General features: G+C 38.4%; 1 protein-coding gene across 6 annotated transcripts in view; it reads right to left on the minus strand.

The window, feature by feature from the left end:
* LOC127019514 (integrator complex subunit 6-like) overlaps positions 1 to 26,166 on the minus strand; it is a 43,221-nt gene that overhangs the window by 10,555 nt on the left and 6,500 nt on the right. For 4 of the 6 annotated variants that reach the window (XM_050901580.1, XM_050901579.1, XM_050901576.1 and 1 more), the window contains exons 3-9: positions 12,366 to 12,515; positions 11,553 to 11,642; positions 11,065 to 11,248; positions 10,096 to 10,224; positions 7,938 to 8,101; positions 6,706 to 6,858; positions 4,974 to 5,106 (exon numbers count right to left, since the gene is read on the minus strand). In XM_050901580.1, the coding sequence (XP_050757537.1) occupies positions 4,974 to 5,106; positions 6,706 to 6,858; positions 7,938 to 8,101; positions 10,096 to 10,224; positions 11,065 to 11,248; positions 11,553 to 11,642; positions 12,366 to 12,515 (1,003 nt within the window). Of the gene's footprint in view, positions 1 to 4,697; positions 4,779 to 4,973; positions 5,107 to 6,705; positions 6,859 to 7,937; positions 8,102 to 10,095; positions 10,225 to 11,064; positions 11,249 to 11,552; positions 11,643 to 12,365; positions 12,516 to 26,166 lie in introns of all 6 variants that reach the window. The other 2 variants (XM_050901582.1, XM_050901581.1) reach the window with 2 other exon arrangements.

Consider the following 26,166-nt stretch of genomic DNA (forward strand, 5'->3'; position numbering starts at 1 on the left):
AGTTCTCACAGTCAAATCACACTTAATTACAGGTATTTTCCAATCTAAATGAATTCTGTATCACATATAAAAACCACACTACAGATGCTACTTGTTCTCTTTCCTGGCCTGAAGGAAGTGGGGTGGAGTTTGAGAGGACAAGTTAGAACTCCATTTAAAATCTCAATATACCACATGCTTAGCACTATTATCCAAAAGAACCTGTGATGATATCATGACATATGGCAAATATAAAATAACATCCATTCTTATCTTATAGGCCTATTAGCTTTTTGCAGCAAAATGGAAGTTAAACTATAGCCCTGTCCCAAAATTCAAAATGAAAAGAAAAAAAAAAAGAGAAAAAATTTAAAATGTAAAAAGGTCAGTATTATAGTATGTCCTAATATTTTAAAGTCTATGAGTTGGTAATGAGTACAGCTTGTACCTTAAAACCCTCATCAGCGCTTTATTACTGTCTCACTTCCTGCACTGTGAAGGCTGTACCAGTATATAACCCCCGCAGTTCAACCACACAGCCACTCTTAAATGGCACAGACATTCATAATGCATATTGGCTCAGCTAGCTATGATTCTTAATCCACAGCATAGCTATAGTCTGAGACGTCAAATGCAAAAGCACCTCCCTGATCTTTGCTATCCAAGTAGGAAGTTCTCAAATCTAAGCAGAGCTTCAGCAAAGATTTGTCTATTTAGAATGAGAGCCTCCCCACAGCACAAACTCACTGCAGAAACTCCTACCCTCTAACAGGAAGACAGTCATGGTGGTAAACACAGCCACAAGTTTCAGAGAGAACATCACCATCAACATCTTACCTGCCTCTATCGCAAGAGTTTGAGACATACACTGTCAGCAGATTGCAACACAGGCACTTGAAATGTACTTTTTGTGCCCTGGGCTGCACATAATAATTTATATAAATAAGCAAACAGTAACCCAGTTAACTATGTCTTTCACAGATTAAATCCCAAACTTTTGTAGATAAAATCCAAAAGTATTGAAAAAATCCTTTCATAAGTTAGTTTTAATCCAACCTATTCATTTTCAGATACTACTCTCTGTATATTCCCCTTAATGTAGAATTCTTTTTACTTCTAAACTCAGAGGGAGCTAAAAGCACTGGATAACTGGGAACATGGTATTAAAAACCACTAGGGAAGGGCCACAAGCTGCAACAATTCAAGAGATCAGGTAAAACTACATACAGACCAGTTAATTTAAAACTGTGTTGCAAAGTCTTTATCCACTTCAGATTAACGTACAAAACAACCACATTGTGACAAACAGGATACCAATACACATCTTTAATACCCAGTACCACATAAGGGGGCTTGATGCACTTTCAGGCTCAGTGAACAGTTAAAAAAAAAGAGCAGGAGAGAGAGAATGGTCAGCAGGTAATTTTTGTAGTTCAGCTGGAGCCTAATTACAAGAACAGTTCATGTGACAACAGTCTAGTTCTGAGTGACAGCTTGCACCATGTAATCCAAAGTAAGAACTTACACTTTTTTCTTAAATCACCACTCACATTAAATTCCACCTGAGCAAGTACACCATCATTCCCCGTTGACTCCTCTAATTCTCTGAGCTTTCTAATGCCTCTGCACCAATAGATATATTCCTTTGTTTTAAGCAGTAGAGACTCATGATTTTACATTCACGGAAAGCAGTATCCTTCCCTGCAAACAATCTGGCCAAAAATAAGGCACTACAATGTGAAACAGTATCCACCATTAAAAAAAGGTATTGTGGCACTCTTTTTCCATTGATACAAAATGTTTGGCTCTCCCTCCCACTGCCATAGCATGCTTTGTTCACATTTCTGAGAAAGACAGCCCTCTGTTTCCAAAATATAAAATCATTACTTGCAGGTTCTCTCAGGAAGCCTGTAAAAGCATCAAAGGAAACTGTCCATATTGCAGTCCTTCACGGGCAGACATTTTCTAAATGCTCATCCTTCTGCATATTTAGACCCACAGAGAAGGGGTATTAACCACCTTCTCACGGTATTTTCATCATGGCTGTTTCACTACTGCTTCTGCTGACACTCCCAATGGATAATCACTCCTATTGCCTAGCAGTGCCTGCCCTCCCACTAATGCAGCTAAGATTGGTCAAGGAAACATCTTAGGGAAGGCAGGAGCATTTAGAAGTGTACCTCATCTTTGCCATGCTCTCTCTCTAACCCCTCGTTTGACTTCTACTTTATGAACCTGGCTGTACAATTGTTTTTAAGCAGAACAGTATCTGAAGTACAATAGCTTTGCTAGTATCAGTTAAAGGCAACAATCCTTCAAGAGGAAATTTCTATAATCTGTGGGCCAAACATATTCAGCATCAAAGTAGGTCAGCATCTGTCTGTGAAAAGTTCTGTCTTCAGAAGTCTGCCTCACACCGAACAAAAAAAAAAAAAAAAAAAAAGGCAAGAACTGCACCCCACTGTCCTGGTGGAGACCCGAGAACCTCCTCAGTTCTCAGAGCAAACCAGCACCCCAAGCTAGTCATGATGCCTCTCTAGCCTTTCCTATGAGAGCAAAAAGGAGCTGCTCAGCTGCAACAGCACATCCCACGTCTTACCTCTGTAAAAGATGTAGAGACCAGAATTTTTGTCAGATAACCAATTTACCATAGTGCATGGGTCAGGTTAACACATGGACTGTGCAGCTTCACTGTTTTATGAAGTCTCATTAATTGGCTTCTTTCCTTACAAAGCTTCAGATTCTAAAAGCAGACCCATTAAGTTACAAGCTAGGAGAGGCTACAGCATTCCCAAATCCACTCTTGCAGAAACTGAGATATAAATCACCAAATCTATAGTATGTGGTACAATTTACCTCCTTCAGTCACGGACCACTACAACTTGTTTCAGTTTGCTCAAGTATCATCTGCCAGCTTCCTCATGCATGTCTATCTTACCTGCCTTTTAGGGCTCTTACATTATTTTCCAAAAACAGAATTAAAAACCTCCCCTGCTCAAGAATGCAGGACGAAAACAAAAATGCAAGAAAAAAAGTTCTTAAGCATCTTGCTATCTGTTTATAACGTTGAACACACATAAGCCACTTGATGAGACAGTACAAATAATACAGCTGTAAAGTGGTCTTGGCTTTGTCTGAAAGAGTCACTAGAAGGCACGGAGAGAAATTATCCATGGTACTATCCCAAGATAAGTCCCAGTCCTCCAACACAATATTCTACCAGTAGGGCAGGAGCCACTAGAACTGCACTGATGCGGCAATATGGGTGGTAGTGACTGAATAGAGCAGACTTCTCCTGGGCTTGGAAGTTCACACATCCTTTTTAACCCGCGTGAGAGTAATGAAAGATTGGTTTTACACACTCAAATCAGTCCTCTGCTGAACCATCAGTATCTGCTATGGGTATGTATTAAGACAGACACAGGGGGAGTGTTTAAAAACAGAAACGACCCCTACCTACCTACAAAGACAAACACAGAGTCAGTATTTTTTAGAATATCTACAAATAATTTAACAGGTATGCTGCTTATCATCTTAGTCATTTCCTGTACTGCCAAGTAGAAAAGGGGCCAGATCTGCTTTCGTGTTTTTTGTCTATTCCACAGAATTTAATTCCACCATGCCTTAGAGACCAAGGATAAACGAAGTCCTGGAACTAGATCTGAACATAACACTTTGCCTATGTGTTTGTGTTAATAATACGGAATGCACAGTATTTGCATTCTAGAGAAAACATCCGCTTTACAACTCGGGCAACATGGAAGCTCTGCATTTTCCTTTAAACAGCCTTCAGAAATTTAAGATGTGGCATACCAGGTGAGTAAACTGCAGAATAGCACTACACATACTGAAAAATGCCTTTCTCCAAAGAACAGGAAGAGCTTTACACCCCTGCAAAAAAGGCAGGGGGAAGACAAGAGCTGCCAGGGAAGACACAGCAGAACTGCAAATGTCAACATCAAAATGAATAGGGAAATTCATTTGATATCAGTGATGGCCTTTCAGCTAGTGAATCTGCTGCAGTAATTCAGTAGCCACAAACTCACAGAAACTCTAATTTAGTCTAGAAGTATCCTACTTGCACACTTTGGGACAATTATTAGGCTACATGGATGACTAGATAAGACACATTCAAATTAGCAGCAAGCACAAATTTCTTTTTTTGGTTATGACCAGGGTTATGAAAAAGCATTCCTGAACTGCGTTGTGGTTTTTTTCTAGAAATGAATGGAAAAATCCTGTGTAAGACAGTAAGAGTCAATGTTAATTCTCTTGATCTCCACTGTTATTCTGTATCACTAAACACACCCACAAAAACCAGAACAAAAAAGCCTTACAGCATCTGCAACTAAAAGGGTTAGTAGCACCCAGGAAACTCTTCTCTCTACCATTACCTTTATGCCAGAACCCTAACAGCCACAATTATTATGGCAGTTATTCACACAGCACCTTTTCATATCGTCTTTCCTGTAGAAAGTAATTTCATTGTAGGAGTGAAAAAAAACACTGGTCCTTTGGGCAGGGAAGAAATGTAGACTGTTTCGCTGCTCAATTCCTTCTTACTGCTCTAAACTGCATCAGGGAATTCCCTCTTCCCAACACCCATGACAAACACTGCATCTGATCTTCCAGGAAAAAATTAGCTGCTACAACAGCAACTGCAAAACCTGGATACACCACACCCTAAATGAGGGAAAAGAATGGAGGTTGAAGCTTACTCCAGGTTAAGGAAGAGGCTACGTGTCTAGGAGGTGAACAGCATCAAACATGCACTGGAAGCAGGTAGCTCTCCTCCTCTGCTGGAGAGAAAAAAAGGGAGAGGGGGTATGAAAATCCTCTCCTCCCAAATTATGTTAAAGAGTTTGCAACATTCTCTACTCTCTGAACTCCATTATTTTATAATGTCTCAAACTAAGGCAGAACACCAACCATTATTGTTTTTCTTTTACTCTGAAGTAGCTGTATTGGCAGTCCAATGTAAATTTATTACCTACCTAACAACGGAAGTAAAACAGGATAGTTGTAAGGCATCACAAAGAGGTTTACACAGGTTAAAGTAGTGCTTGCTTTTAAATACCCAAATGGATGGCCAAGTTCGCTGTATTTTCCACTGCTACTCACAAATACCTGATAAAGAATAAGAGATATCCCTGTATTAGAAGAATATGAAAAACATTAAGCACAAGGCATTTAAAAATTAAAATCAGAGTCCAATTGCATTAAGACAGCAAATTACCAAGAACAGCCAAGTTTGAGGTCGCACACATCAGGATGAGTATGCACTTACATTCCCCAGTCACAAACTGAGACATGCAACATTTAGTGTACCCCCAGTCAGTGTGGAAATGCTCTTCACAGTATAATCTTTAGTGCTTTAGTGAAACTACTTCGAAGTGATGCTCCGAGAAGTTTTTGAAATTATTTAAAATAGGTTAGGGGACATCTGTTGAAGGTATGTTAAAAAAAACAATTTATTTGAAATTAGTCTTCTGACTCATAAAATAGCATGACTAAGATTTACAACATTGATAAAATAAATCTAAAACTTTTTAAGCACAGAAATTAAGCAAAACAAATATTTAAGAAACATCTTTTAATTATGCCAAGCGCCAACATTCTTAACATTGACTTTTATTTTTTTAAGTGTATATATATATGGGGGTATTAACCGTGAAAAGCAATACATGCAAACAACTATTTCAACAGGATAAAGATGGTACATATTCTTAATCGGACAGTCAAAATAATCCACATCTAACCAAAAATAGTTTTCCTAAAAAAAAGTAAACTTTGCAGCAAAAAGGAAGTGGTTTTCCTCTATTTTTTCAGAGCATAAGGAACAGGGTTTGTTACATGGTTTCTATGACAATGAGCCTATTTCTCTAGTTTGTAAGGTTCTGATACGTAGCTGGCAGAAGAAAAGCAGTTTTTGAAATCAGAGTAATTTTAATAACTTAGGCAAATAATGTACCTATGAATGCTTAAAGGACATTTTTGAAATTAATTTATTAAAAGTAACTTCAATTTTTGTTCTGAATATGCGTGTTATATTTTCACTTAAGTTGTAACATTTATTAGGGAAACAGAAACATGAAAGAGACACCTCCAAACTCATCTTTCCAGCGAAAGTATCGCACTAAGCAAACTCCTGGTGTACATATTAAGCTATTCTTTACAAGAACACCATTGAGAAGGGAATTACGAGCCTTATTTTATAGAGGATGCAAAAACAAGTCACTTAGCCAAAAATCACAAAAGGAGCATGTGACAAAGGATTTCAGCAACAGAACTTTGACCTCTTCAAGGCCAATCTAGTCAACAAGATCAACAGCTTCCATTCAATTCCCGTTAGCAGTTTCAACCATCTAGTGGAAATTATTTGCAGCTGTTGATTAGGTAACATGATGGAAACTAGTGCTAGGTTTTCCCTGTAAGTAAATGGAAGCCTACAGAGAATTTCAATTTAGCCGAAAATGGCACCTGCAGGACACATTTCTTAGTAAAATGAGACGGACCTAGAAACAGAATTAAATGAGATTACAAAGCCTGTAGAGGGAACACATTCTGACTCCTGATAATTCTATTAGAAAGGAGGTAACTGAAACCTTGACACGCTTCGTCTCATCAACTGCAGTCTGCAACCAGACCCCAATTCTCCAGGCTTACAAAGACTAAAGGACCTTAGGATGCCCATTACATTTCTAGAATCAAATAAAGGGCAAATACCTGCCAGCAGGTATGGGGAGACTTTCGTTCCAAGATGTACTGTGTTAAGGGTGAAGGCTCAAGCTCATACTTGTCAAAAGGAAGCTTGTCTATTACCATTGGCTCACAATCAACACAGGAGAACCTCACAACAGGGTGAGCTGTGCGTGGAGGCTAAAAGGAAGGGGAAAAAAAAACCAACATATCAATTGTCTGGTATTCATGGTAAACAAATCAATTCTCTTAAAAAGATTCATATGCATTTATTTTACCATCCTATAGGCTTAAACTCTCAGTTTCTACCATTTCCTTCAAAAGAGAAAAAGATACAAGCTCCCACAATAGAATACAGATCAAGTAATTCTCTAACTTCAATAAAAGCCCCCCCCCATTCTTCCCACCAAGAGAAAAACATAGTTAATATTCAACTATTTATCTTGATATTTAAAAGCCTCCATGCCAATCAACCTATAGTATCACAGACAGGTTTAAAGAAAAAAAACTTCAACTCTGCTTCCCAGCTTGATGTTCACAGAATAACAGATGTAAAACTGTGCTCACTTCACAAAGGATCTCTCAAGATATTCCCTGCCAAGTCTGATTTTTTTCTTCTTGAATCATGGGGGGGAAAAACAGTACCTTGAGCACTTGCAAAGTACAGAAACTGAACATGCCTAACAACAGAGAGATGTTTAGAAAGGCTGGTAAGACATGCCAAATGTATGATCATTTCAGTAAGAAAAGGAGAAATGAATGCTGGTTTTCCCTCATTTTCTGAACGGGGTAACTCTTCTGTTTCAGTTTTAATTCTTCCTGCTAATGAAAGAAGAGTCCACACACAAAGCAATACTAAGCAGAGAAAACATGGTTGATCTTCTATCAAAAACAAATACTCCTTTTTCCGTATAAATGCATTTTATAAAGCTTTGATTAAAATTTAATAGGTTCACTATGATTTGTGGTATATTTGGTAATTTCTAGTTAAATTTTATAATCTTTTAAAAACCATTTACCAAATTAACTAACCATATACATGGAAGTAAACCTTCCAGATGCAAAAAACATCACAGTTTACACTAACTACATTAGATGATACCATTCTGTGTTAAAAATAGTTTTAACAACCCGTTTAAAGCAAAGTCAGATCACATTAGTAAACAGAGAAAGTAAAAAACCAAACAAGTACTTTATTATTCATTTTCAGTCTGTTTCATTAGGTGTAGAATCCTTTTTTCAGCTCTTATTTTACTTACCAGTGTTGGTGAATTCTGATCAGGCCAAAAAGATTCTGGGATTGGCCAATGCCCAACAGGAACACCAGTTTTAGGGTTAGGCCGTACATAAATGAGTTTATGACAACTATGCCACGGTTGAGAAGCAAATGAATTGATGGGCCTGGATGAATCAACAAGTCCATCTAAAATTTAAACAAAGCAAAAAAACAACAAAAAAAGAAAATAAAAAGCTACATGCATGCATTTGTCTCCCAGCAAAATTTCTGTATTAGCAACCAATAAGGTGTTTCATTACAATTGTTTCAAAGACATACAGATGTTTACATCAGTGGTTGAAGAAACTATACATCAAAATGTAGACGAGCATCATCTGAGAAACAATGATAACATTTGCCCACATCTACCCTTCTGCTCCTGTGGCGTAGCCATTAGATAATCAGTGCAGCAAGGCATACTCACATATTACGGAAAATGCTATTTGCTTAAGCTTAGTACTTTGACATAGATCTGATAGGCAACAGCAAGTCTATTGTTTTTAGTTCTGTTGCACCTGTAAAGACTGATAATTTGCATTTACAGTCTTTCTACATGGGATGCAAAGCTCTCTGACTGATGCCACCACTAGTGTAAACTGGAAGTGGAGAAAAGTTTCACGGAAAAGTCAGATGCATCTTGCAGGAGCAGCTTTTGTCACATTTTTTAATTAGTAAGAATCCACAGATCACTTAAATCCCACTCTCTACTGGAAAGACCAGTGTTTTCCACCAGTCCACTGCAGTGTACCAGCATAAACTCCCCTTCACACTGAGGACAAAGAAGCTTGTAGCAGTACAGAATCTCAGCATTAGTTTTCAAAGACAGCTCTTCAAAGCAAATGGCACAGCAAAGATCCCCCATTTAAAAGAATCTTCATTGTAAAGATATTTTACACTACTAATTTTCCCTGCTTTAGATAGCTGGCCAATAATACTATGCAAAACACCTTTCAGATATATATCAGTTTGATTTCTCTGTATTATATACACAGTGACTTTTCTAGCATTGTTAAATCCCATCAAATGTCTCTCTAGGACTTTCTCAATTCACGTGAAGAGGGAAAGTCTCGTTATTTTTGTACATTCATATCCACAGTGCATCACCATTTAAGTATGACAAAAAAAAAAATTTTCACCAGCTGTTTTGCCACAAAGGAGAACATTTGGGCCAACAGAGACACAGGAATTTGCTGAGGTGCTGTCCTGCACAGCATTATAGGAAAGCCTTCCAATAAAATGGCATTTAAATAAGCAAAAGGAGGAAAAAAAAAAAATACACAGCAAGAAAAAGGTGATTAAAAAATGAAAGCAGGAATAAAGCTGGCTATGCTAGGATGCTCAGGGGATCCTAAAAGCTATTACGTTCCTGATATTCCAGGAACATCCTCATTTCCTAAACATGAACTGGTCAGCCCTCTATCCTTCCTTTCAGCAAATGTGAAAAACGGCTCCACGTTAAGAGTGCATTTTCCTCTTCCCTGTTACGCACTTTACTTGCAGCTAGCAAAATAATTCCTTTAAAAACTGTTCTTTGCACAGTTTTTCACTTGCAGCTAAGAATGTTCAACTGAAACTTACTGTGTTGTGATCAATTAGCAGAATGAAAACGTACAGAAAATTAAGCACTGAGATTAGAGATGTTCAAGTGTTTAAATACACTAATCTTGGATTTAATTATTTTAAAATCAAGTTTTGACGACACTGTAATTCAAACTTTACTACTTCCTGCAAACATTCACTTCCCTCAGCCCCCCAAAAAAAGAGGTGAGAAAAGTGACAAGAGAGCTAGCAAGCAGGTAGATCGTCCATACAAATAAGTGCAAACATACAGCACCATTTAACTTAGCAAGGATCAAACTAACACTTGTAAAAACATAACAAAGCCAAGACTAAACATAAAACTACTCAAAATCCATTATGATTTGGGGTATTTAAAGAGATACCAGAGCTCTATCAGTGAAGCATATAAGCTTCATAGCTGAATCGCTTTTTTAGAACGTATTAAGCATTCAATGCATCCTGTACACTACAGTGAAAAGGCAGTAGGAAGGACACGGAAGACACTTAAGGACATTTGCATGTATATAAAACATTTCTTCTTGAACATTAGGGGAAAAAAAAAAAAAAAACAGTTACTATACCTTCTCCAATAGGAGCTGGATCTGGTCCTGACTTTTCAAAGTTAATAACAACTCCACTTTGGACTTTTTGAACTAGAGATTCTAAACATTGATTCAACATTCTTTGTGTCCGAACACAGTAAGAACGACCTATGCAAGAGATAAAATACACAGGGAAAATACGAAAGCAAGTTTTGACTAATCTTAATTAAGGAAGATGTTTTATTACATAAGTCACACTGCCAAGGCTTTCAGTTTTATCCAAAATAACAGCAACAAACTTCATACAGGTTTATGTAAAAGGCAAAATACTTTTCAAATGCAATACAACCAAGGGGAAAAAAAAAGCAACCTGCTGAGCTTTTACTCATTAGTAAAAGAGGCCATTAAGGCTAAATTAGGCTGGTCCGAGGCCAAGTTTATAAATGCCCTTAAGAACGTCTGATTTCACCAAGTCTATGTAATCTATCTGCTTTTGCCTACCCAAACCTTACCAACTCCTATACAGTCCCAAACTTCCCCCTCCCATGCAACATTTTTTTCAAGCATCAATTCAAAAAAATTCTGATGAACATCTCAAGCAACAGGCTCCAGAATTAATTCTTTTAAGATTAAATTTAGCTTATTAGCCCTGCAGCAGAATTAACATCTCAATAACACCTGTCCCACTCAATTCAACGTTTAAGTAACAAATCTCATTACTGAACAAATCCAACCTCTGGAAGGACAATCTAAGAAATTTTCCAATCCCTCCTACTGGTGCATTAAGAAAATTCTCTCGCATCTAGAAGATCTGAAATAGGAATATGGTTTTATTTTAAAGTTCTCCTGTGCTACTGGAAACCAAGCTCAAAAAACACCACACAGATTCACAGGGACACTGAGTAATTCAGGCGGAGAAAACAGCAAGAGGTGAAGCTGAATCAAAGGAAAAGAAATATTTTAAGGCAAGTATCAAATGTGAACCAAACCAAAGTAACATCCAGTTACCTCCTGTAACTTCACACATCTGTGTGATAGCAGATTCATCAGTAGGCACACTCCCAAGCTGCTCTGGTTCAGCAGATGCAGCTCCTGGCAAACGCAGCACTAGAGCAAACAGCCTTTGATCCCAACGAAATGGTTCTTTGGTTAGTTCACTTCCAGGCAAAGGAGAATTCAAAGGAAGATGAAGCTGGTAAAGAAAGATTTAAGAACATTTTCAAGTACTTGACAAACCAATACTCTAATTTATTCATTACTCTGTAAAGGACCCCATTTCTCTCCTATCCACTAATTTATCTGAAGTTTAGTCTGGAAACCCATGTGCACTATGAATTTAGGGGCTGGACAATGACAGCATAGCTAGTTTCTATTCTCTATTATAAAACAGGTTGATGAAGCAGAAGAACTATTAGCAGGAAAAAACAATTAATATTAATCTCAGCGTAGCACCAACTTGCAAGATCATAACTTGAAAGAATTTAATGCAAGTTTACCTCCTCTTGAACTCCAGCTGTATTTGTCAGTTTGTTTCCGTCTGTGATGGTAATCAAAATAGATGGCTCCAAAAAGAATGGATTTCTTCCCTAGAGACAAAAGCACAGGAATGCTAAGAGTAACCTTAACACTCAGTTATAGGCTTATATTTTTGTCATTATAAAATAAACAGTAAGATGAGCAATCTTTCAAGACAATCCTGTAATTTTCTTTCAATAGGTGTGGAGCCATAAAGAACTATGCAAGATGTGCTCCTCTGTGCACTCACACACACCCCCTAAAGATTTTTAGAATTACTAGCCTTTTTCCTCCAGTAATAGTACAAAACCCCTCTAGCCCACAAAAGCAGTATATAAATTGGTAATAATACAGAGAACTCAGAATTTCATGACCACGGTGGGGCAAAAACCAGAGTACTTTTAACTGGACTCTTCAAATGTGAGAGAGGGGAAGTCAGGACTTTAACTACAGATAACATAAAACTGCAAAGCAGATTCGCTGCCATCCAGTGTACATACTCCCATACAGCAACTGTGTATCTACAGTCAGGGTCATTTATACTATTGCTTTCTTTGTAGTTCAATAAGGAAAAGAGTGCTAGTATATGCCAGGATATGTTCAGCAGACGTAATAAGAAAGAAAAAAGAAAAAAGTTCACAGTTCAAGTTTTAACACACAGCTAATCCAACATAAAATAAATTAAAAAAGTAAAATGCAAAACCAAACTTGAACCACCAAAATCCCTCCCCCACTATAATTTTGAAAAACACACAAAAATAAACAAGATGGAAGACTATAAACAGATTTTTTACCTGTCCATAGTTGTCTATTCCAGACACTAATCTATTGAGATTTAACAAGTCAAACGATGACCTGAGTGCCTGACCAAGGGTTGTTAGTCCTGAAGCCTGAAGATTTTTCAGTTCATTCATAAACGTTGCATGGTTTTCCTTCCATCCAGCCTATTACATAAAACAAAAAAGCTTATTAGTTATTTTAGCAACAAACTGCTATCAACTGCAAATTGTCATTTATCTCCCTTCCCACCAAAAATTAGATTATATTCCTGATTAATGGATACGCTGCATCATTTACATGCTACACACACCTAATCCATGTATGCACAACTTGATGTGAAACATACAGTTAAGTCTACAATGGGAGGCTCACAAAACACATGCACTGTCAAGCATTTGAAAAAATTTGCAAATACCCAGCTCTTACCATGAAAACTGCTGTAGAGGTGATGCAACTAATAGAAGTATTTGGATTTAGCATGTGAATATTTTATTAGAAGAAACAGCCAAATTTGGAAATCAGAAATGCAGCTGCCTAAGTAATAGCAATGATAAAGATACAAGCAGCATAATGTTGCTGCTTCTTCTGTCATATATGCATCCCCCTTTCATCCATACATCGAGGCTGGAAGGAAAGAAAGAATGCATATGCAACATGTACTAATGCAGGAGTTAAAGATCTAACAGTGACAGTTAAAAAGAAAAAAGATAAAGAACTAGTAGTAACAGTGACTGCCATCTTTGCTCCCTAGTCACATCCTCCCCATTCCACAACTTCCCCAAGTAGGAAACATGCAAGTGTGTTTAAAAAAATCATAATCAGCTATTTTTAATATATTACATGACTCTTGCTTAACTTTTCCATTTTTCTTGTACTTGTACACACACCCCAGGCTCATTTCATGCCTTTTCATGTACTATCAAGCACCCTCTGTCACTTCTGCATTACAAACCCCCTGACTTTCTCCTACCTTTGTATTTCGACTGCCAGCACTAACTACACTCTTCTGTCCTTACTTCCCAGCATAAAACTTTCTATGCAGTAGTTGCGAACACCCAATGTAACACAGAACCAAATCATTGTTTAGAGTGTCTCAGTATCACAGCTTGAAATTTTGGAGGTCATGAAAAAAGCTGTTATTGCTGACAAAGCCTGCAGAACATTCAAAGGAACGGCAAAAAGTGACGAAGATGGATCAGTCCTACCAAGCACTCTGGATCCTATGGTAAGCAGGGCTAACACACATCAGCACCAGTTGCGATTCACATACCCTTCTCTTAAAAAGTGGTATGCTGCAGAGTTCGGAAGCTATTTTAGAAAACACTAGCTCACAGGGAATTGGTGCAGGATTTAAGCTGCCTCAGCTAAAACAACTAAAGCTTGAAAACCCCAGATATTCACACAAAATTATCAGCCTTGCTATCGCATCTTACTCTCCGAACCATTCTTGCAGTAAGCAAGCAGTTATTCACCCAGGCTCACTATCATCTGGCACTGGAGATGTTCCCGTGCTCCACAAGGAATCCTAGTTACGCAGACATGAAGACACTGTCATTTCAGACAGTGTGACTTTTGCTGGGACAACCTCCGAGTAGGTTCTCTGCTCCCCAGTGCACTGGGCTCAGCAGCAATCACCTGCTGACTATGCCATGCTATCCAAGAACCTGAAAGGACAGGATTTTTCTGTACTTTATTTAAACAGCTATATCCCACTGCCAATCTCCAGCACACACTGTGGGCTGCATAGATGGTCATAGGATTGACAAGTTTAGAGCCATAAACAAATACAAGAATGGAGTAGAAAGGAAGGACATGAGATGATCAATATCTCTGAGTTCTCAGGCCAAAGCTAGGAGGGCTTCTTTTCAGCATGAGGAATTATCATAAGGAGATTCAACAAAAACAGTTTTCGGTCAAGTTTAGCTCCCTGAACCAGTTCTTCAAGCTTTAGATTAGTGCAAGGCAGAGAGAAAACTCTGCAATGGGGCAAAGAAAGAACAGACTTTCAGTAGGACTGGCCCAGCTTTACCATCAAACTGCACTTGAAGCTCAAAGGAACAGCGTAGTTTGATCAGCTGGGTAATTCTCAATAAAACACCATCAACACCCCCTCACAACCGCAGCTTAACAAAATACAGCATCTCATCAGCTGAGCCACAGCAACTCCCCACATGTGCTCTCAGCCCAAGGCAAGAATAAGAGTACAAACACAGGGTCATTGCTTCGGAGTAAAAGTGACTTGGTTAATGATCTTTTTTCCAGAGTAAAAGAACACCAAATCCCAAGGAGATGATTTGTGTTATCCTAAAAAAGTTTGCCTTAAAACAATTTAAAGTGAACAATTACAAAATCTTTTTGTATGAATTTTATGAACAGTTAGATGTAGGTGAAACTGCTTCATTTTGTCTGGTAAAAACACCTATCACGCTAGTTCAGTTTCTTGGGAATAGCCAGGATGTAGTTCAAAAAGTGTTTTCCAGCAAAGACTGCTGTTTGAGTTACTTTGTTGCAAAAGCACATGGGAGGAATAAAACACTTACAAAGGAAACACTATTCCTAGCCTACAACTCTTGATTTGAACTCTAATGAATTTAAGAGTATTTCTTTGCAAAATAAACAGTAACAATCTTCACTGATATTTGGAGATTCTGCTGTTTTCCTTTTCTGAAAACACCTGCTTGGCTTCCAGTTCCTACTATGTTTGATCTAGCTACAGTGTGGTCAACTGACTGCAAAATATGCTGCCATTTCTCCCATGCATAACCAAGTAAGCTAAGGAGCAGCTGATCACCACTGGTTTGCCTTCAAAGAAAATTATTTTTCGTCTCACAGCCTCTCACAGGATCTTTAAAGATAAAGCTGAGGAGAGCTGTACCTTTTAAATAAACAGAGTAATACTGAAGAACTTCTCATCAAGTGAACAAGGGCAGCAAAGCGAAGACTTCTTAATTCCACACCCAGTTTTAAATAAAGGTCTGATTACTTAGTGTACTACATTTCTAGCTTATCCTCAAACAAGCTTTTTGAACCAAAACCACCAAAATTAATGACAAGAAGGTCTGCTACTGTAAAATGTTTTTTCCAGAAAGACTCTAGCCAATGTATATAATTAAACATGTATTTCAGGGACGGAAACTAAAGCCCCAAAGAACTCTGTATGCTCTCCTCTCCATATATATGGTAGGATCATTCCTAGGGCAAAATAAAAAGAGTCAAGTACGTAATACAGAGCATATACATAATGAGTTCAACAAAGCACTTTAAAGTGATTAAATAATAATCCTTCCTAAATTCAAAATACTGCCACTAATGTTGCTTAGAAAAAAGGCACTGTTTTTATGTAGCACTACTTCCAGTTGCCAGCAGAAACACTAATGACCAAAAAAACCCCACCAACCAAAACCCCACAACCTTCAAGGACCAAATACAAATATATTCTACAAGAACTGTGTATCCTCTGCAGGTCAGTAATTATGAAGTCAGAACTAAACATTAATTATTTTCATTGTTGATGAACCAATTCTAACATTGTAATTTCTCATAATCTTCAATATTACTTTCCTACTTAGTCACTTTTACACCCAGAATTTATTAATAGCAATCTGAGCAGTCTTTGTCTTGCCACTATGTTACTAACTTCTCCTTTGATAATGTATATGAACAAATAATTTTAGCCTGTATACACATACCAAAAGACTTTCAAAGACAGCTGGGAAAAAAACAAGTACTATAAGCAAAATCCTCATACCATTTGCTTATGCCAAGAACAGGCAAAAATGCAGTGTCATTTAGCCTTCTGTGTTGACAACTGCAAGCTTTGGATACCATCCTATGAAACCCTGAGATTTGGAAGCAGCATACCACCTTCCAGCTCCTGGCTTCGGCCTTTGCAAGCAAATCATACTGAAAAAATAACGTACTTAAAAAGTAACATTTTTTTCCAGTGACTTAATTTTCAGACAAATCCATGCCCTGCTCTATTTCACCATACAGCTACAGAGGCATTTCAGCTGCTTCAAGCAGCAGGTAAGGTCAAAATTGCTTTTTTCAGCAGTAGATAGGCCCAGATTATCTAGAATTCAGACAAATGTCAAGGTGAAAAACCTAGTGAAGAAGAGAAGGTTTTATTTACCCCAACCAGAACCAGGACTAACTGAACATCAGAAGGAACAGAATTGAGCAGCAAAAGAAAGTCTCATTCAGAATCAATAGCTTGAAAAGACCTTCAAGACATCAGAGAAACAACAGAAGTAGATTTCAGTTGCAAGAGCAGGAAAGAACATCTTATAAAATGGTTGGGGGAAGCGGGGGAAGCCACTACCTTTATCACACAAAAGAGAGCAATATCAAAGTACAAGTAAAACATTACCAAGTTTTGAATATATGTAACACAAGTGGTGTAATCTCAGCCACACTAGCTTAACTGTCATATTTACTGGTTTTATTGTAGTTTGGTTGGTTGGTCATTTGGGGGGTGGGGTGTTTGTTTTTGGGTTTTTTGTTTGGTTTTGGGGTTTTTTTAAAAAAAAAAAACACAACAATTTGGGGCAGCATGGTTGTTTCCAACTATTTCTTAGCACAGTTTGGTTAGCCTACAGGGGCAAACCCAGAGGGTGGGCATTAGCACACAAGAATTCCAGGTCCAAAGCAGTCTCTCCCGATTTCAGCAGCTCCATGAAATCCAGTGAGATGGTGCTTTTGAGGCTGTAAGTCTTCATCTTTAGTGTTTCTACAGGCAATGCCAAAAGACAGAACTGTAGAGTTTATTGTTCACTGGATTGCTTTCAGATCTGATTCAAAAATTATAACTTTACTAAAAATAATCTTCCAAGTAAGAAGACAATTTGCAATCTAGCATGCCAATCACAACAGTCTGTGTTACAGTAAGTACTCAATATTTATTTAAACATACAGATTTTTAGAGTTCTGCTAATGTTTCTCTAGAAAGAATTGGATTTTAGATATTACAACTTGCTTAAAGTATTTAAGTTTCTCAATAATTCAAGCTATTATTAAATGCACCCATTTTAGGAAAACCGAGACTAGTTCAGGATAACATGCCTGTGGCATGCTAGGTTATCAGTGACATCCATTTGGAAAAAATAAGGTAAGAAAAAAATCCAGCTGTTGAAATCTGAAACCGCTCCTGCTACGGATTTCCAAGTACTGTGTGAAGACAGTGAAAGCAGCAGAGCATTTTGCCTTCCAAATCATCAGAATGGTTAATTTTTAAATTACCTTTCTGTTCACTGGTAACCGTACACATGATCACCGCTCAAACCTGCTCACGTCTGTTGGAGAATCGAGCAGATGTTTCTTTTCTAGGGAACTGAAGTATTCTTTTGGACTCCCTATAGTGCCAGAGGCTGCTTCTCAAATGCCAACATATCTTCACCTCTTTGTAATCTCCTGAACACAGCCCCAGCATTGCTCAGTGGGTTCTGCAGCAGGGAATACCCTCCTATGTAACCCAGAGCTTCCCTGCCCCAGCTTCAGCAACTTTGGAATAGAAATTCTAGCAAACACAAAGACTATCTTGGTCATCCCAGTTTTGCTATGAAAACACTTAGCAAAGGGGGAGAGGAGGAGAGGTCCTCGTACCGTGTGTCTCCCTGTCCCATGAAGGACAGGGTTATACTGCTTGTTGGTACAAAACAGTCAATGCCCGCGCCATCCCCATGGTTTTTATTTGATGTTCAGAGATTTACTAGTTAGAAATAGTGCACAGTAGAAGAAAGGTACTGAATATGCTATAAACATTGTGCACAGTTTTATTTAACATTTAAAAGTCCTAAAATAAGTCAACATCACACAACCTACATCACCTACTAACTTCATCCTCACAAATGTTTGTCTGCACTGTGCAAACATGGCAGAAGGAATAGCTAAGAGATACAGACATTGACTCGCCTCCAAATACTTATGAATGCCATTTTTGAGGCAACAGAGCTCTCAGGCTCTATCTATACCTTGGCTGCAGAATAACTCTTCTCTCATTTCAGTACCTGTGCTCTCTAGTTACTTTAATGCAACATACCAGTCCTGTCACTGCACAGTATCAAACAGTCCTTAGTAAAGAAACTCACAAGATCAATTCTTTTTTGTTCTTGGCACAGGACAGCATCACAACACCCCCCTCTTGGATATGAGATTAGCTTACCTCCAGCACAGAAAGATACTGGCACACAGGCCTGAAATCAGCTTATCATCATGGTAGTGCTGAACACAATGAGCCAGCTTGGATCCAAGCTGTACTGTCCTCGCTTTGGAGGACTAGCGAGAGCTGGTGGAGGTACATCAGCAGATCTTACTGGTCTGATGCAAATATTGTGGGAAGAGGAGGAAGGTTTGATGGGACCAAGCCAGCTGTGTGCAATTGCTATTGCTGTGTTAGGCTCTCCAGCACACAGTAAATCACTTATATTACTAGTTTTATTCCCCACTCTTCCAGTCTCCCCTTGCCTTAGATAAGGGTTTGAAACACAGACAGCTGCTACCCCTATCCTTTGCTGTAACAAAGTAAGATTCTAGGGCAAGGATGGATGAAAAGACAAATACGTCTTGGTTAGCAAGCCAGGGGAGCCTATCTTTAGCTTTTCACAGGGAAATCTGGTTTTGCAAAGCAGAACAGGGAACAGAGTTTCAGGGCAAAACTTAGATATGACCCTACTGCAAGCACAAGACAAACAAGCCCTGGTTGCTCAAGCAGGTATACACTGCCATTTACTATGAGACCAGCCTAACAAAAAAACACCTTTTCAGTTCTTATTTGAGGAGTATTTTAATGGATAGTACATTCACACGTTTAAACTACTTCCTCAGTAAGCCCACAGAGTACAGTGAAGAGTCCACAAGAGCGTCTGTCTCTTGGTCCTCCTTACATGAGAGCTAGTGAGCTACAGGTTAGCATTTTAAGGCTAAAGCGTTGTGAATAGTAAGCGAATTGTTTCTTCCTGTCAAATTATTTCTGCCGGTTTTGTAGGACACTCAAACTGAAACCTAGTGGTCAAGTGCTTCTTTAAATCCAGAGTGGACTTTTTAAAAATTTTATTTTTTTAAACACTTGCTCAAGTCCCAGTCAAATAAAAATAGTCACAGAAGTTTAATATAGGTAAAATGTCTCCAAGAGAACAGAGAAGCATAAACTGCTTTAATACATCTTTAGAAAAAAAAACAACTTTAGAAAAAAAACACTGGAGTAGATGATTCCTTTAATCCCACACAGCTGAGACATTTTGACACCAGATTTTTACTAGAAAGCTGCCACTTTGCTTGTTCTCCATCTCCATCCATTTCCAGGCACCACAATTCTTCCCTTTTCTCCAGCTCTAGGACAGACTATGTACCTTGATAACAAACACACAGTCTCTCCTCCTCTCACCCAAATTATTTTTTTCCTATACAACTGGAAACACGTTTAGTGAAAGGAGGAAGGTGTCACGCACTGGCTACCTTTAGGCCAGCAAGCAGTGCAGCACAAACAAGGCAGTTGTTTCTAAGGAGATGACAGCCACACTGCTGCATTTCAGGGGTTTTACTTCAGAATAGCTGTCCTGTAGTATAGTCCTGCAGGCGCGTCACTCAGTGGCTGGGGTGCATCTTCCAGTTTTATTTCATCCGAAAGCAATGCAGTTCTTACACTCCAAGGTAGGTCTGTAATGTGAACTGAGGTGTACAGGAGAAGCCCTTAACTGCACATTTCTAAGCTGAACTCTGCTGTAGGTGCATCAATCAAAGACCAATTCATTTATAAAATAGACTGGACCAGCTTGTTTTCTAAAGCATGTATTAGTGAATGTGAACAAGATCAGAAGTGCATTCTAGTGCGATATGTAACTGTTATTGACAGGCAGTCAATTACATAGGAAAAAAGTATTTCTCCATGATATCTAAAAAAAAAAAAATTAAAAAAAGTCACACACCTTAGGAAACAAGCTCAGTCAAACTACACCATGTGGTTCACTGTCATTCTAAGATGACTTCAACATTAAACAAGATACAGAAATGCTTTTCCATCAAGAAGAATTCCAGATGTTTATGTAAGAAAAACTCATATTAATCTTTAAGCATAGTATCCATGGAAAACACTAGCAGAGAGGCTCTTAAGCTCCAGTTACAAAACGAGTACTGGGGCCTTCTGTTAATGTCAGCATTTATAGAGAAGCAGTACCTTCACCTGTTAGAAATGTCAAACAGAGGTGTTCAAAGCTGAAACTATGCTTGGAATCAAGTGATAATAATAATCAATGCCAAGTTAAAAAAAAGCCTACACTACCTTTTTATTTATTACCTGCTGCTCCTGCTTTAATCCATCTCTAGATTTAGCTTTTTGGTCAATAATATTTCATGTATTATGACAGCTACGCTAACCACACTTTTTGCTGCACAAGGATGAAAGGATTACACATGAAGAAAGGAAAGTATAAATACCGTAGAGAGCATGGTATCACCCTGTTTCAAAAAGCATTCTTGTTTAAATAAAAGAACATTATCCAGTTAAAAAAAGCAGTATTTCTGAGAAACACTCGACAAGCTAGGATATTTCAGCACAGAGTTGAATCAGAACAAGCTACATTTCACATAATAGCTTAATGGAGAGGGAACACAGATGTATTCATACAATTTGCAGCTCTAGTACAGTAAGCAAAACGAGAGGTTACGTGCTTCTGTTCAGCAGCATAGCAGTCATTTTAGAAATACCATTATAGGTACATCTAAAACAAACACTGTAGAGGGCAACAGTTGAAACATGGAGGTTTCAATCAAAAATTTGCATTTACCCATAGCACCCATTGCTCTTCCAGACTACCAAACATGCTTTCAATGCCAGTCAGCCCCCAGCTCTGTCCTCCTGGGCCCTTCCTACTCCCAGCACGGTTGGAAAAGTCACAAGAAATAAAGGCAATAGCTAAGTGGTTACAGAGTGTGTGCTATCAGCACAAGGGATTCTTCATGGCACATTTTTAGGAATCGAGTGGAAGAGAATTACTGATGATCCTCTAGCTTTACAGCCCAGCGCTGAGACAACACAGCATGATCCACACTCATTTTGGAATTTGTCACATTCCTCCCCCCTCCCTCCAAAAGCGCATCACAGAACTAGTGTGGCACACCAAAGTGCTACATATATTGCAAGTTTACTTTGAATCTCAAGAAGGTAACAAATCTAGAGGGCGTCACCTAATCAACAAATTTCCTCAATTCACAACTGAAATGCTATCCAAGGCACTGCTGGGGAAAAAAAAAAAAGATAGAGTTTAGATCACAATTAAATTCATATACTCACTGAAGGAACACAAATTGAGAAACCTGAACTAACCAGCCTAGCAAATAACGTCAACTTCACCTTCAAGTCTGATACAGCAAAAAAATACGTTGGTGGAGTTGGTAGCATCGTTACGGTCAGTTTTTTATTTTAGAGGAGAGTAAGTCCCAGCTTTCCTCTAGCGTTGTGCGATTCAAAAGTAACCATCTCAGCTTCAGCTCTTTTGATTAACTGGAGGCACTCACTGCGTCGCTCTACCTTGCAGCACCCTCCACACTTCTTCACGTACTGTCACGCTGAGGACCTGGCTGGCCTGAGACTACACCCACACGAGTCACCAGGGCTTGCAGGCTGCCGGCCTCGCAGCAGGAGGCCAGGCCCTGTTCCAGCCCAGGGCGCCCACCATGTCCCCAGCCTGCGAGCGAGCGCACCATCAAGACGCCTGGCAGCAGCTAAAGGCACCAAGTGTTCTGGCTCAACAGATGCAGATTTTCCCACAAAGCAGAGTTTAACTTTTTTTCCCCCCAATAAAAACCTACTAGCTCTACTGCCAACATGCTATGAAGACCAATACTAATGCATTATTCTCACTTATAAGAAGAGCATAGCAACACCAGCTTAACCACACTGTGGATCTTTGTTTTCAGTCAAATTAGTCGTTCAACAACATCCATCTTATGAAGATTTGTAGTTTTTTTAAATACTATTTTACACTTTCAGGAGTTTAAAAACATCTCTGAAAATACAGCCAAATCAACAATCATCTTCATCTTTAAAAAGCAAAATTAAGGAGTTCTGAAGCGTTGATTTTGTAGCCTAGAATAACATTTTAACACACCTAGTGCTGCTTTTCCTGGAGAGTTTGCACAGGAGCCCAAGCAAAGAATCACAGTAACGGGGTAAAATGTGCGATTGGTCTTTTAGTTAGAAGAAAAAAAAAAGCTATTTAAAAGAAAACAAGGCTCTGGTTTACTTATCTGGTAGTAAGTAGTTCAAGTTTCAGATATACTTGTAAATGCCAGATCTTACACCAAAAGAAACTTTGTCTTTCAAATACTCTGCAGAGTGAATATACAGATCAATACAAGCCTATGGGCAACCACAGATTCTGATCTGCACAATAACCAAGTCTCATTACAAGAATGTACTTTTTCCTTGGCACCTTACTACTAAAACCTTAACCCTAGAACATGCTGCTTACAGCTGAAATTGATTACTACACAACTATTTTCTGACTACTCTAAAATTAGCAAGAAAAATGCAAAGCAAAAGATTCCTTTAAATTACTACCTGCTATACTTTGGGGGGGGGGGGGGGCAGAAGCACAAGAGCTACATATGAAGTGGTACACTGTAAGAATAAAGTTTAAGAAGGAAGAAAAGATTCCAAGACTCTAAATCTACAAGAGTGAATTACTTAAATAACAATCTGCATTTAAAATTCAGAACAGCAGCAACTGCTCTGTCGTGGTTTAACCCCAGCTGACAACTAAGCACCACACAGCCGCTCGCTCACTCCCCCCACCCAGTGGGATGGGGGAGAGAATTGAAAAAACAACCTCATGGGTTGAGATTAAGACAGTTTAATAGGACAGAAAGGAAGGAAAAATAATGATAATAATAATAATAATAATAAAATGACAACAATAATACTAAAAGAATTAGAATATACAAAACAAGTGATGCACAATGCAATTGCTCACCACTCACCAACCGATGCCCAGTTAGTTCCCAAGCAGCAATCCACCCCTCCCAGCCAACTCCCCCCAGTTTATATACTGGGCATGATGTCATATGGTATAGAATATTCCTTTGGCCAGTTTGGGTCAGCTGTCCTGGCTGTGTCCCCTCCCAACTCCTTGTGCCCCTCCAGCCTTCTTGCTGGCTGGGCATGAGAAGCTGAGAAATCCTTGACTTTGTACAAAGCAACTTGACTACTTAGCAACAACTAAAAACATCAGCGTGTTATCAACATTATTTTCCTACTAAATCCAAACCACTGCACTATACCAGCTGCTAGGAAGAAAATTAACTCTATCCTAGCTGAAACCAGGAAAGCTCTTTCCACTGATTTTTTTTTTGTAGCCTACGTTATTAAATATAGTCAGAGATACAAGCATTCAAAATACAGAAAGTGATGAATAGAATCACTAAAGACTGGAGACATCCAGAACTTCTCACAGGGCCTGTGGACTCGCACCGCTCTCCCCTCCAAAAGCACTGATCTCCAGAAGACAAAGTCACACGGTACAGAAACTACTTTTTCCCATTTGATTCCAACTGTCCGAAGTATGAAAACACTGTACGAGACAGCACTAAGTTTTGTCTTTTCTTATTCACAATAAGCTCAGAACATCATTCTTGCACCACTGCTGCAAATCACAGTTCTTTCTGGCAAGCTGAACATTGTAGAAGTGTCTGCAACCTTAATTACCTTTTTCCATTGTTACAGTGTGAGACAATCAGCATTTAACACCATATTAGTTTTTCACAAAGTTTAAAAAGAATAAACGCCCATTTTCAAGATATCACAGAAGTATTTTGTGCATATCTTTAGCTACACCACAAAGCCAGGTTACAAGGCCTAAACCTTCTTCCGTAAATACCAACAAAAAAGAAATCTTTTAAAAAACCCCACGTGTAAAACTCGAATAATAACAGCACAAAAGGGGAGGAGGCAGCCAATAAAGATTACACATGGCAGGAACCACCAACTTCAGAAAGCACCTTCCTTCTGACACAACATCTCACTACAAAAATACAACTAGGGAGATCCAAGTCAACTGTTTGATTCCACATTTTAAGCTTCTATTTTTAAAATGAAAGCAACCTTTGCACTGAGGATGAGTTAAGCCTCTTAGTGCAAACATATCTACTTTTGTCTAGTTTATCCTGTAGTCTTAAGGGCTTACATCTTTGAACGTGTCCAAGATCAAATAAAGAACCAAATAAAAAGATGAAAAAATAAATTGCTACAGTGGCTATGAACAACAGATGTTGGTTTCCATTCAAGGCCTCTGGCATCTCATCAATAGTATGAAGCAGCAATACACTTCAGATGAAAAAGCAAGCTTTTAGTTTGCAGATTCCTGTAGAAACAGAACCAGTTAAAATATTTTCATTAAAAATTGACATGGCAACACAGATTCCCCCTTCCCGTGAAGACAGGTAGCAGGTGAAAGCACAAGTTCAAGTATTTAACCAACTTCAAAAACTAATGATAAAAATGACAGCCAAGCAGAGTTTGGTCCATCATATCTATCCAGAAGTTAAGTTCTGAACTGCCCTTCCATTTAAAATCAATTCCTTTCAAAAACTTAATCACCTTCTTGCATGAACTTGAATTTTTACAAGAGACCTCAATTTCAGAATGCACCAAACTATTTCTTTTAGAAGAATGAATCACTTTTCTTATTACTGGTTTGTTCATTTTTTTAAAAGGGAAAGGTACATTACTACCCACAAAATTCCTTAGTACAGCTCTTTCTCCTCGTCACACCAGTTCCTACCAAAGGATATTCACTACAACTCACAAACAAAAGGCAGCCAGCAAGAAGCAGTCACTCAGGACAGGGAGAAAGAAGTAAGACTAGCATGCTTATGCATGTTTAAGAGCATTATAACATGCTTTACACTACCCAGTATGTTGTCTCTCAAGAAAGGGAACGTGCTTTTTAAAGGATGCTCTCTATTGGAACCCTTTTAGTACCCTTATAAGCTAAAAGGAGCTACAAAACTTTATTGCATGCTTGCTACAGGGATGCCAACTGATAATTCCTAAGTTTTTAGTAAAATAGATTTTTAGATTTTTTTAGATTTTGAGACATGCACTGCAGTATATAAAATACAAACCTACCACTTGCACGAACAAGAACCTTTTAACTGTCTTTGGCCTTACTTGTCTAATTCAGAAATGGATGCTTAATTAAAAAAAAAAAAAAAAGGACCTTTTTGCATGCATACACACAGAGCACACATCCTTCATTCAAATACTTAAGTGATAAGGCAGTTAAATAGAAAGGAGCAAGTAAAAACTGTTTGGTGGGGGATTCTCAAACAGTATTAAGTGGATTTTGTTTTGTCCTCAAAAAGAACTAGACAATCAGGATTTGCACGAGTGCTCCTTAAGCAATTAAGTGACTTCTGTTTCTTTTCTTAAATTTATTGTGTTTAACAGAGGAAGAGCAATTGTTGGCTTTAACCCGCCAGTCATTTATGCTGAAAGTCAACCTTCTGAAAATACACAAATTCCGTGACAAAACCGAAACCAAGCACAGTGGAAGATATATTGCAAGACTGGAGGAGAGGGGTGCTTAGTACTTCACAGGCAATGGAAGATGTTAGTGTTCAGAAATAAAAATATTGCTATGACTGACTCAAAACATGTATGGTGGTAAAAACAGGAATGGCTCTCTCCCTCCGCTAAACAAATACAGAACATAGTCTCCTGAATTAGTTATCAAGAACAGACACTGCGTATCCTACCTACATTTCATCCAGTTCTTCAGTACTATATTCTGCACTGGGCTTTTTTATCCTTCCAATAATGCT

Source organism: Gymnogyps californianus, chromosome 9 (assembly GCF_018139145.2).
Source record: "Gymnogyps californianus isolate 813 chromosome 9, ASM1813914v2, whole genome shotgun sequence".
In the NCBI taxonomy this organism is placed as follows: domain Eukaryota; kingdom Metazoa; phylum Chordata; class Aves; order Accipitriformes; family Cathartidae; genus Gymnogyps; species Gymnogyps californianus.